Source organism: Astyanax mexicanus, chromosome 14, assembly GCF_023375975.1.
Source record: "Astyanax mexicanus isolate ESR-SI-001 chromosome 14, AstMex3_surface, whole genome shotgun sequence".
NCBI classification, from domain to species: Eukaryota; Metazoa; Chordata; class Actinopteri; order Characiformes; family Acestrorhamphidae; genus Astyanax; species Astyanax mexicanus.
The window spans coordinates 44,928,215-44,941,359 of NC_064421.1; the positions used below are offsets into that span (position 1 = coordinate 44,928,215).

Consider the following 13,145-nt stretch of genomic DNA (forward strand, 5'->3'; position numbering starts at 1 on the left):
GAATTAGAAGGAAAACATGGCGACACCCATGTTCCTTACTAGTGTTGCATAATGCGCCTTAAAATACGAAAAATATGGTAACTGTTGTTGTCCGTTGGCTTGTTTTTAACCTGATCTATTGAAATATATTGTCTTTGTGTGATTCAGATTCGGGAAGTCTGGAACTCGTACGAGCTTGACTTGGTCAACTATCAGAACAAGTGTCGTCTCATCCGGGGATGGGATGATCTCTTCAACAAAGTCAAGGAACACATCAACAGCGTGTCCGCCATGAAGCTCTCTCCGTACTACAAGGTGAGCTTCTCAGAATTTGCTCAGTTGAGTTGCTAAAAGTTTAGAAAATTCTCTTATAGTTGTTGCTTTTGTAAAATAAAGAAGTATACTGTTCCTGTATAAACATGTGAGATGAAGCAATATAAAAATTAATTGTTTTTGTTGGGGTTATGAGATTTATTTTTTTTGTATTCTAAATAAATAAAAGTCAGTATAACAGTATACAATATTCTTTTAAGATTAATGATTTTTTTTTTTGTATCAGGGCTGTATGGCCCAGACAAGCTGCTTTGTTATTTTCTTGTCTTAGCAAGAGTCTTTTGAAGGTGTAGGAAACTGCTGTACTCACTGCTTTCTGGCTTCATCTGTAATGTCTCTAAAGAAAGAATTTTTTCCTAATTTATCAGAATTTACATTAGTTACCTTACCGTGACTATTACCTTAACCATTTTATCTCCATTACCATGTTAAATAAATGAATAGTGCAAGCTGGTCATTCTAATTTCTTTCGTTTTCTGTAGGTGTTTGAAGAGGACGCTCTGAGCTGGGAGGATAAGCTGAACCGCATCATGGCTCTGTTTGACGTCTGGATAGACGTCCAGAGGCGCTGGGTCTACCTGGAAGGCATTTTCACCGGCAGTGCAGATATCAAACATCTGCTCCCAGTGGAGACACAGCGCTTCCAGAGGTGAGCAGATGCTTTAAAGGAGCATTCAGACGTGAAGCTCACTCGGGTTGCCAAGTTGAGGAGCCTGATTCTTGCTAATCTATCTAGCTCTATTAAATACCCTCTGCCTTGATATCCCAGCTGCACACAGATCACTGATATGAATGTGAACACTCAATTTTTTAATTAATTTAAGCACCAGACCCTAGTAAGCTAACCTAGTGGTGGTGGTGATAAATTAACATTACCTGATTAAATTAGCTAGCAAGTTAGATTACCTGTGCAGGAGAAATATAGCAGCTCGGTGTTGGCCTTTTTAAGCTCCAAGTCTTCCCCCCCTTTTTGAACTCAGTGCCAATATTTACCCTGTTTTATTCCTTCTTTGGTCACTAAGCTTTTTTGAGACTTTGTAGCAGCTGAGGTTTAACTGATCCAGCCCTGCTTGTTAGCTTCCATGCTGCAGCACCGCTTGCTCACTGTTGTGTACTGGCAACCTCTGGATCGGGATTAGTGTTAGGGAATGAGCAGCACAATCCAAATAGGAACGAATGGATTCTTTAACTCAGAATGTTTTCTTAATATTTGATGATACATCCTGATTATTTTAGCATTTACTACTGAATTATAGTCCTTAATGGTCCTTTAATACATGCTGTAACCTAGATCATAAAAATCTTAAAGGCTTCTGATGGTAAGTAAGCATAAAGTGCCTAAACTGAAGATGAACCTTATCTGTTTTTCTAGCATTAGCACAGAATTCCTGGCTCTTATGAAGAAAGTGACCAAGTCCCCTCTCGTCATGGACGTCCTCAACATCCAGGGAGTTCAGAGGTCGCTGGAAAGGCTAGCAGACCTCCTGGGAAAGATCCAGAAGGCTCTGGGAGAATATCTAGAGAGAGAGCGCTCATCCTTCCCCAGGTTAGTTGATCTTCCGTTGTGTTTTTCTCCTACAGTTCTGGAAACCCTCAGATTCTCAGAGTATATAACTAAACGAGTCTGTGTCCAGGTTCTACTTCGTCGGTGACGAGGACTTGCTTGAGATCATCGGCAACAGCAAGAATGTGGCTAAACTGCAGAAGCACTTCAAGAAGATGTTTGCTGGGGTGGCCAGCATCCTCCTGAATGAAGACAACACTGAGGTCCTGGGCATCTCGTCTCGGGAGGGAGAAGAGGTAAAAATGCTAACAGTTATGCTAGCTCTTTAGCTTGTGTTGTTTTTACCTTGCCGTGCATGCTCTCCGTATTTATGCGTGTATTGAAATATTTCTGCAATGTATTGAAAATGGGCACTTTTTTTTTTTTTTTTTTTTTTAAACAAATAACCTTTTGGTACTCTGTAGCACCAAGACATTTCAGTCGGCCCAGTTGACGGGTCTGGTCTCTAATGAAGGAAAATTGCAATCTTTTTGGCATTAAACATAGCATAGTTTGATTAAAGCCCAGTGTTTGTGTTGTGTTGTAGGTGCTCTACAAGACTCCTGTGTCCATCACAGAACACCCAAAGATCAACGAGTGGCTGACCTTGGTGGAGAAAGAGATGCGCGTCACTCTGGCTAAACTGCTGGCGGAGTCGGTCACTGAGGTGGGAGCCTTCAACAAGGCCACCGGCATTGACCTTGGAGCCTACATCAACTGGATCGACAGATACCAGGTAATCACACGCTTTAAAAGAACCAACTACAGCTGCTTGTCTTGTGTTGATTTAAGAGTAGTTGGAACCCTAACCCTTGGGGCAATTACCATTTTCTTTTATTACCCCTCTCCCCCAGGCCCAGTTGGTGGTTCTGTCCGCTCAGATCGACTGGTCTGAGAACGTGGAGATGGCTCTGACCACAATTGCCGGGAAAGACGACATGGCTCCTTTGCAGGATGTTCTGACCAAGGTGGAGGCCACGCTGAACGTGCTGGCTGACACCGTGCTGATGGAGCAGCCTCCAATCCGCAGGAAGAAGCTGGAACATCTGGTAAGGACGGTGGACGTCTTGACATTCGCTTGCCTTGTACTTGACTTTGCCTTCTCTTCTAAAATTCCTCTTCCTACGCTTTATTTTTTGTGTTTAGATCACAGAGCTGGTCCATCAGCGGGACGTGACCAGAACCCTGATCAAGAACAAGATCGACAACCCCAAGTCTTTCGAGTGGCTCAGCCAGATGCGCTTCTACTTCGACCCCAAGCAGACGGACGTGCTGCAGCAGCTCTCCATTCAGATGGCCAACGCCAAGTTCAACTACGGCTTTGAGTACCTGGGTGTGCAGGAGAAACTGGTGCAGACTCCACTCACAGACCGGTGCTACCTCACCATGACCCAGGCTCTGGAGGCTCGTCTGGGAGGATCTCCCTTCGGTGAGTCATACAGCTGTGATGCTTTTTTCATTCTCTGTGATGCTTGTGAATTAGTTCCTACTAGTGATGCACCAAAATGAAACATTTAGCCTAAGCAGGGTTCCTGTGGGTCCTTAATAGGTCTTAACATTTATAAAATTAAAATCCAGGTAAGGTTAAGGTCCTAAATTGTTTTAAATTTATTGTAAATTAGAGAGAGAACCAAGGTTAGCAAGGAGCTAGCTAATGTTCACAGCAAGCTAGCTAACATTAGCAGTGCGCTGGCTAACATATTAATGTTAACGGCGAGTTATCTAACTGCATTACTGGGGAGAGAACTAAAGTTAGCGGGGAGCTAGCTACCATTAGCAGCAAGCTAGCTAACATACGAACCTTAGTGGCGAGTTAGCTACGTTTCCAGGGAGAGAGCGAAGGTATGCGTTAAATTAGCAGAGAGCTAGCTAACATTACCGCGGAGAGAACGAAGGTTAGCGAAGAGCTAGCTAACAATAGCAGCAAGATAGCTAGCATGCTAATATTAGTGGCAAGTTAGCTACTTTACTAGGGAGAGAACTAAGTTTAGCAGAGAGCTAAATACTAACCTTAGCAGTGAGCTAGCTAACATACTAACGTTAGCGGCGAGTTACCAGGGAAAGAACTCAGGTCAGCGGAGAGCTAGCTAACATAACATGAGCAGCGAGTTAGCTAACATACTAACATTCTGATTATTTTTGATTCGTCAATTATTTCTGACATGTCCTCCATCTCTAAAAATGTTAGAAACAGCTGATCATGAGATTCTAAAAGCTTTTAATGAATGATAGAAATGAACGAGTAGTCGACTAATTAAAATAATCAACATTGTCAATTATATCGACTAATCATTGCAGCCCTGCCCAGTAGACGAATCTCAATACACAACATAGATTTGCAGTGCAGTATATGAAGCCCTACTGTCTGCTTTAAGCTAACTGTGACATCATCTTTGATTGCTGCATTGCAGCATAACTCAAATTAAAATAAATTACATGGCTTAGTATAAAGTATTCAATATATTATATTGTTGCAGTTTTTGACTAAATATTTTCGAATCAAATCAAATATTCCTTGCATGCCTAATTAGTATTGATTGGACATTTATTGAATTTGGTCTTTTTTTTTTTTTTGCTGTTTGCTAGGTCCTGCTGGCACAGGAAAGACAGAGTCTGTCAAAGCTCTTGGCCACCAGCTCGGACGATTTGTCCTGGTCTTCAACTGCGACGAGACCTTCGACTTCCAGGTACTTGCTCGCTTCAGTATTACTACAAAAATGTGATTAATTCACATTGCAAAACCGGAATACTAAAACCAAACCAGAGTTTAAGAAACCTGGTTAACCAAAATTAAGAAATGAATGTGCATGTCCTAGTTAGTGATAATACAGAGCATGCACATTTCTAATATAGTTTTTGTATTTGTTTATTTTTCTATATTTACTTTATGTTTAAAGCACCATCTTTGCAGCAAATACAAATAACGGCTTCAGAATCATTTCAATTGTCCACTCACAAAGGCTACGTTTACATTACCAGGCTGAAGTGACTCAAATCTGAGTTTTTGCTCAATGTGGCTCAGACCTCAGATCTTTTTTCATGGCTGTGTAAACATGCCAAATCCGATTATTTCAAATCAGATCTGAGCCACTTCCATTTGTGGTCCTTAATCAAACACATGTCCACATTCATTTAGCGATGTTTATTCATATGTTAATGTGAGCATATGAGGCGTTTCAGAGACAGATTCGTTCACATTACACACAGACACATCACTTAGATTTGTGAATGTGAACCATCAAAGTTAACCAAATCTGATCTGAGCAAAAAATGAGATTTGAGCAGCGTGGGTCATAATGTGAATGTAGCCTAATTGATGGAAAGTGAGAGTTTATATTGACTCTATTGGAGTTAAAGTGATTTACACTTTTGTATCTGTTTTTTGTGGTTTTAGGGGAAGCCCTATTTGACACCAGATAACACTCATCCCTCTGTTTCTCTCTCCAGGCGATGGGCCGCATCTTCGTCGGCTTGTGTCAGGTGGGCGCCTGGGGCTGCTTTGACGAGTTCAACCGACTTGAGGAAAGGATGCTCTCTGCTGTCTCCCAGCAGGTTCAGTACATCCAGGTGGCTCTGAGGGAACACAGCAACCCCAACCGAGATCGCAGTACGTTCCTCAAACCTTCAGAGCTTACTTTTACCCTTTCTTTCTTTATTTTTATTTTCTCATAAGATCAGATTTCCTTGCTTGATTTGTTTGTTTAATAACTTCCAGGCACCCCAGTCACCACTGAGCTGCTGAACAAACAGGTGAAGGTGAGCGCAGAAATGGCCATCTTCATCACCATGAACCCTGGATACGCTGGACGATCCAACCTGCCTGATAACCTGAAGAAGCTGTTCCGCAGCCTGGCCATGACCAAACCGGACCGCCAGCTCATCGCACAGGTCATGCTGTACTCGCAGGGCTTCCGCACGGCCGAGACCCTCGCCAAGAAGATCGTCCCCTTTTTCAAGTAAGCTTAAACCCTTTATGTTCATGTGAAGCTTTAAATATTTACTGGATTAGATTCAGGGGTGTGTAATTTACCTAGTTGTGCAGTTTAGTGGTGCATCAGATATTTGGCAACTTGTGTGAGCAATATGGCCCTAAAATATTATCACAATATTTCACAGTATTTTTGCAATAAGATACCATGATAAGAAAATATATTTTTGGCGATATATGTATATATAAAAATATAGCTTTTTTATGGCTATATAATACTTTTTAAATATAACAATACAACTATGTACTACTTTTTAATTACAACAAAATAATTCAACAAAATACATGTTAATGTGTTTTATTAAGTTTCATACATTTAGTAGGAAAAAAAAAAATTGTATATTTTGTAAACAGCAACTCAGCCAATGTAGCAAAAGTGTAAAAGAATCAAAAATATTGCAAAAATAAATTAATGAAAATCTACAGTAAGGCAAATAAAGAAGCAGAAAAGTCTGCTTTTAAGAATATTGCAATATCATTATGTGTAGGTTTTTGTGTAATTTGGCAACCCAAATTGTTCAGCCACAAATGGCAATGGAGCACTGTAATTGTTTGGTAAGTATAAAAAACTGTTAATTTGCAAACTAAAAAGGTACAGGGCTAGAATAGTAACTTTATTAAAACAAAAGTCTGGCTGCCTTTAGCCCCTTTACATTTTACTCACATGTGACTTATGTAGCTCTACGGAGGTAAATTTGTGACTAATATTCCACTTCTGAGGTACATTTATGATAGAAATAGTTTTACTGAGGCCAAACGTTTAATTTTGTCTGTCATCTGCCAAAAAAAAAAAAAAAGATTTCACTGCATCCCTAGTGCAATGTTACCAGTGGCTTCTATGCACTGAATAAGCAATAAGCATTAAGCAAGATAACGCTTGTTGTAATGAATTTCCTTTTAAAAATATTATTCTAATAATATTATTCTAATATTAAATATTTTTGAGCTTGCTCATCTAATTAAATAATTTATTGTTTTTATCAGGCTGTGTGACGAGCAGCTTTCCTCTCAGTCTCACTACGACTTCGGTCTGCGAGCGCTGAAGAGCGTGCTCATCAGTGCTGGAAATGTGAAGCGAGAGCGAATCCAGAAGATCAAGCGAGAGAAATGCGAGCGCGGGGAGGATGTGGACGAGAACGAGATTGCAGAGAACCTTCCCGAGCAGGAGGTAACAAAAAGAACATGTTAAGAGATTTACAGATTTAATAACAACCTGAAATATAGTTATTTTGTGGGAATAGTTGTGCCTCAGTGCTGTAACGTAAATATACAAACATCTGTTCAACAGATCCTGATCCAGAGCGTGTGTGAGACCATGGTGCCCAAGCTGGTGGCGGAGGACATCCCGCTCCTCTTCAGCCTGCTGTCGGATGTCTTCCCTGGTGTGCAGTACATGCGTGGGGAAATGACCGCTCTGAGGGAGGAGCTGAAGAAGGTCTGCGCTGAGATGTACCTCACCTACGGAGATGGTGATGATGTCGGCAGCATGTGGGTGGAGAAGGTAATATCAGTGGAAAATACAGGGTATCCGGCGGGTCCTTAAAAAGTCTTAAAATATCTTAAATTAACCTGCTTCAGTTAGCGGCGTGTTCACTACATTACTGCGGAGAGAACTAAAGTTAGCAGAGAGCTAGCTAGTCTTAGCGTCGAGCTAGCTAACATACTAACATTATCGGCAAGCTAGCTAACATTAGCGGTGAGCTAGCGAACACATTAACATTAGTGGCGAGCTAGCTAACATACTAACATTAACGGCTAGCTAGCGAACATATTAACATTAGTGGCGAGCGAGCTAACATTAGCGGCGAACTAGCGAACATATTAACATTAGTGGCGAGTTTGTTAACATTAGTGGCGAGCTAGCTAACATACTAACATTAATGGCTAGCTAGCTAACATATTAACATTAGTAGTGAGCTAGCCATCATTAGCGGCCAGCTCGCTAAGATTAGCAGCAAGCTAGCTAGCGTAATAACATTAGTGACAAGCTAGCTAACATTAGTGGTGAGCTAGCTAACATTAGCAGCAAGCCAGCCAACATACTAACATAACGTTAGCGGCAAGTGTTCTTTCATTATTCTTGGCTGGGTCTTCCAGCATGACAATGACCTAAAACACACAACCAAAGCACATATAGACTAAGTGGCTCTATAAGAACACACAGCCAGGGCAAATAAGGCCAGAGTAGCTCCATAAGAAGCATTTCAAGATCCTGAAAGAGACAGAGGGAACATGTGTCTCAAACTACAACCGAACCTGAGTTCAATACATTTTTAACCTTCTTTACTCTGCTTCTAGGTTCTTCAACTCTACCAGATCACCCAGATCAACCATGGCCTGATGATGGTTGGCCCATCAGGAAGCGGGAAGACCATGGCTTGGCGTGTGCTGCTGAAAGCCCTGGAGAGGTTGGAGGGGGTGGAAGGAGTGGCGCACATCATAGACCCCAAAGCCATCAGCAAGGACCACCTGTACGGAACCCTGGACCCCAACACCCGCGAGTGGACTGATGGGCTCTTTACCCATGTGCTCAGGAAGTGAGTGATGAAAAACTTTCTGGAAAAAAACTGGAAATTAAGCAATGTCTAGTAGATCAGCGCAGCAGTGCCAATATCACACATTATAGCATGAACCTCGAGGGAATTATTGTGATTATACCACAGTTCCATTATCACTGTTTATTGAAATATTTTGAGTTAAATAGAGTAAGAAAATAGTATCTGTTTGGTTATAAACACTCCTCGAGTTAAAATAGTTCCATTGCTGCTCTGTTTGTAGCTGCGCTGTTTGGCTTGTAAGCGCTGCATTGTTGCTAGGTTACCTGTATGTGGCGGAGTAATACATGGAGAACTTTGCAAAAAATCAGATTTGAGTCAGTTTAGCCTGGCAATGTGAACGTAGCCCTAGTAAGTAAGTCATTACACCAGATTGTATTAATGAAAATATGTACACAAAACACAATAAATATTTTTTTATTTTTTTATTTTTTATTTTTTTTACATTTTATTTAGACTTTAAACAAAATATGGTCAAATAAGTAATTTCTGTTAATATTTGCAATGATTTTTGTATTTGAAAATATATTATGATCTGCGAGAACGAGATTTGATGTTTAATACAAAGTTTTGTTGTTTTATTATTTCAGGATCATTGATAACGTCCGTGGAGAGCTGCAGAAGAGGCAGTGGATTATCTTTGATGGTGATGTAGATCCTGAGTGGGTAGAGAACCTGAACTCTGTGCTGGATGACAACAAACTGCTCACCCTTCCCAACGGAGAGCGTCTCAGCCTGCCTCCCAACGTACGAAGATTTTAATATTGCTGCTAAACATTTATACATATACCATCAGCTATGCTCTATAATACCAAACCTGACGACCATAAAAGGACATTCCCTTGGCCTAATGACCTTTTAAATAAAGTTTTTTTAATATGCTAGAAACTGATAATAATAATAAATAGAAAAATGGGGATGTGCTCATCTGTCTTGTTTGATCCTCGCAGGTACGCATCATGTTCGAGGTGCAGGACCTGAAGTACGCCACTCTGGCCACCGTCTCCCGCTGTGGCATGGTGTGGTTCAGTGAGGACGTCCTCAGCACAGACATGATCTTCAACAACTTCCTGGCCCGCATTCGCAGCATCCCATTGGACGAGGGTGAGGATGAGGCTCAGCGTATGCGTAAGGGAACTGAGGATGAGGGAGAGGAAGCCGCTTCCCCCATGCTGCAGGTATTTAAAACAGACTTCCAAACTGACTAATGATTGGACAACAGATAATGCATCATAACAGCTGCATCATTACATAAATCAGTCCTGTTTTAGGTGATTGCTTGCTTGAGTATACTAGTGTATCATATTTATTTGCCTGAAAAGAAACGTTGGGCGATATAAAATAATGGAAAAAAGTCATTTTAGTACTGTTTAATATACTGCTGAATAAAATAAATGTTGCAGATTTACTCTGTAAAAGCAGAAATCTTGACAAGTTAAATCCTCTTAAATCAGCCAATAAGCTCTCCTTCCTGCCCTGCCTCTAAACCCATACATCACCCAGTGCCCCACCCAAACTACCCCTCCTATTTTTTTTAACACATTTTAAATTTTAGTTGAGGGTGGAGTTAGCTAAAATCAGGGGGTTTAGTGTTCCTTTTAAGCAATTTAATCTATGTAAGTATATTTAGCATTTTTAAACGGTTTCTTGTTTTAAGCATTATTATATTTTTAACAAAAGCTTCCTGAATTAAACAAAATTACCTACCAAAACAATGACACTTTTAGCAGATTAAATCACTTTAAGCAAGTAAGAGTAAGTTAGAAAGGTATTAATTAATTAGCTATTAATTTTATACTATTACTTAAATAATCTAATATTCATTATTTTAATATTTATAAAAAAAAAGAAGATATTTATGCTATATTTGAGAGGATTTCTCAAAATAAGATATATAATTTGTGCAGTGTATTTTTAATATAAATTGAACAATTTAAAATATTCAGTCGAAACTAAATTTTTATTTAAAAAAATTGTGTTTTGTAAACATCGTTCACTTAAAACTCTGATTTAAAGATCATGTAACAAAATATTGAAACAAGCAAAACAAATCTATCTTAATACTAAAGTGCTGAATATTTAGTGCATAAAAAAATACATGCAAAAAAATGTCCCTCAAGTTCATCAAGATATGTTTTTGTTTTTTATTACGGTTTACTCCGTCTCACCCCTAGTAGTGTAGGAGAGGAGTTTTCCTCAAATGCACATAAAATCATTTAAATTCACCATTACATTTCTTCTCCTCGTCTTCTCAATCCAGATCCAGAGGGACGTAGCCGCCATTCTGCAGCCCTACTTCACCTCTACTGGGCTGGTGATCAAGGCCCTGGAGCACGCCTCCAAGATGGAGCACATCATGGACTTCACCCGCCTGCGCTGCATGGGCTCCCTGTTCTCCATGATGCACCAGGCCTGCCGCAACATCGCCCTTTACAACAACAACCACCCTGACTTCCCCATGCCCATCGACCAGCTGGAGAAGTACATACAGGTCGGTTTCTTTGGTGCCATTTTAAAATAAGACTACCTTTTTTAAGGGGTTATGAATGGTTCATAAAGGAGATTGTTAATGGTTATTAATTAGGCTGCAAATACTTTAAAACTCATTAATAAGCAGGTAATAAATAAATACTATCATAGAAATGACAACAGTGCGTTAAAAAAATGGCAAAGTAGTGATTCCATACTCGTTTCTACTGTCAAACCTCAGATCTTTCTAGATACCGATCTTACTTTATTTTTCTATCAATTAGCATTAAACTTGTCATATTAATATATTTGTAAGTATGTTTAACTCTTAACTATACATTATATGACCAAGCAAACAACGGATCACTGTTGCCTTTTCAATTATTGTGTTGTAACTGCTTATCAATGGTTTTAAGGCATTTAAAACCTAATCAACAATACTTAATAATCTCATTTATAAACCATTTATAAACCCTTTATAAGGGTAGTCTTATTTTAAAGTGGTACGGTTTCTTTTATATCAGGATCAGGGCCTTAATTTGATAATTGCTTTTAATAAGTGATTAATCAGTCGATTGCTTTTTAGATTAAATGATTATTAATCAGATGAAAAAGAAATAAGAAAAAAATGTTTTTTTTTTTCATATCTGAACAATATAACAATATGGTCAAATATAATATAATATATAATATAAATGACTAGATATTGTTCAGAAATGAAAGATTTAAAAAAACTAAAGTATATGTAATGTAATATAATTTTATAAGGAGACACAACTTACGGTTATTAAAAATATTTGTGTTTACATAAATAATTTGCTTGAGATTTACCAACATTTTATCACTATTGGTTTAGAATAAGTAGTAATTATTTCAGTTGCTGTGACTATGCTATACCTGAGTTTAAAAAAAAAAAGGAAATATTGAAATGGTAAATCCTGTGGGTTTACCATGTTTTAACTCTATGCAGAAATACCTGATCTACGCTGTGCTGTGGTCCTTCTCTGGTGACGGCAAGCTGAAGATGAGGGCGGAGCTTGGAGAATACATCCGCCGCATCACCACTGTGGCCCTTCCTTCTGCACCTAATGTGCCAATCATCGATTATGAGGTAATGAGATGTCCTTAACATTATCAGTACCATGTCATCTGTTTGAAAAGTTGAAAAACAATTCAGTTCTAAATGTGAAACTCTTATACTGTATAGATTTATTACACAAAGTGGTCTATTTTAGATATTTATTTATTTTATTGTTGATCATTATAGCTTACAGTGAATAAAATCCCAAAAATCAGAATATTGGATAAGACAGATTGTTACTTTTGGCAGTGTGGGCAGTGTGCCAAGTTCTGCTGGAAAATGAAATCCACATCTCCATAAAAGTTGTCAGTAGCAGAGGGAAGCGTGAAGTGCTGTAAGATTTTCTGGGAAAACAAAACTGCACTGACTTTGGACTTAATATAACACACTGGATCAACACCAGCAGATAAAATAGCTCCTTTTTTTTTTTGAGTGTGGTTAATAAAATTAATCCTAGAGGAAACACTTCTTCAATAGGATTTGATCCAAAAGACAATCATTTATAACAAACAGTGATTTATTTATACTAATTAATTTAATTATGTTCTCTTCTTTTGCCCTGCAGGTGTGCATATCAGGGGAGTGGCAGTCCTGGCAGGGTAAGGTGCCCCAGATTGAGGTGGAGACTCACAAGGTGGCCGCTCCTGACGTGGTGGTCCCGACTCTGGACACAGTCCGGCACGAGGCTCTGCTGTATACCTGGCTGGCTGAGCACAAGCCTCTGGTACTGTGTGGTCCTCCAGGCTCGGGTAAAACCATGACCCTCTTCAGTGCACTCCGCGCCCTGCCAGACATGGAGGTCAGTAAAGCAAATTTAACAGCAAATGTGTCCAGATTTTAATATAGCAGGTAGCGGTGTTATCCACTGCACCACACCAAGTGCTTATAGTAGAGAAATAGCACCTGTAAGAGCTTGTTTCTGGTAATAAGGGTGTGATTTATTTGTTTTGCCGCAGGTTGTGGGTTTGAACTTCTCCAGTGCTACGACTCCAGAGCTGCTGCTGAAGACGTTTGATCACTACTGTGAATATCGCCGCACGCCTAACGGTGTGGTGTTGGCTCCTGTGCAGCTGGGCAAGTGGTTGGTGCTGTTCTGTGACGAGATTAACCTTCCAGATATGGACAAGTATGGAACGCAGAGGGTCATCTCCTTCATTAGACAGGTACGGGTTATGGTTGGGCGATATGCCCCTGAAG

At 39.7% G+C, this 13,145-nt stretch overlaps 1 protein-coding gene across 2 annotated transcripts in view; it reads left to right on the forward strand.

The window, feature by feature from the left end:
- dync1h1 (dynein, cytoplasmic 1, heavy chain 1) overlaps window positions 1-13,145 on the forward strand; it is a 64,287-nt gene that overhangs the window by 14,565 nt on the left and 36,577 nt on the right. For both annotated transcript variants that reach the window (XM_049464168.1, XM_049464169.1), the window contains exons 21-39: window positions 148-294; window positions 795-961; window positions 1,685-1,858; window positions 1,947-2,112; window positions 2,403-2,591; window positions 2,710-2,904; window positions 3,002-3,284; window positions 4,442-4,542; window positions 5,303-5,462; window positions 5,571-5,811; window positions 6,828-7,011; window positions 7,132-7,344; window positions 8,142-8,380; window positions 8,989-9,145; window positions 9,349-9,576; window positions 10,659-10,889; window positions 11,838-11,978; window positions 12,514-12,747; window positions 12,905-13,111. In XM_049464168.1, coding sequence (XP_049320125.1) covers window positions 148-294; window positions 795-961; window positions 1,685-1,858; window positions 1,947-2,112; window positions 2,403-2,591; window positions 2,710-2,904; window positions 3,002-3,284; window positions 4,442-4,542; window positions 5,303-5,462; window positions 5,571-5,811; window positions 6,828-7,011; window positions 7,132-7,344; window positions 8,142-8,380; window positions 8,989-9,145; window positions 9,349-9,576; window positions 10,659-10,889; window positions 11,838-11,978; window positions 12,514-12,747; window positions 12,905-13,111 — 3,657 coding nt within the window. The remainder of the gene's footprint in view (window positions 1-147; window positions 295-794; window positions 962-1,684; window positions 1,859-1,946; window positions 2,113-2,402; window positions 2,592-2,709; window positions 2,905-3,001; window positions 3,285-4,441; window positions 4,543-5,302; window positions 5,463-5,570; window positions 5,812-6,827; window positions 7,012-7,131; window positions 7,345-8,141; window positions 8,381-8,988; window positions 9,146-9,348; window positions 9,577-10,658; window positions 10,890-11,837; window positions 11,979-12,513; window positions 12,748-12,904; window positions 13,112-13,145) is intronic.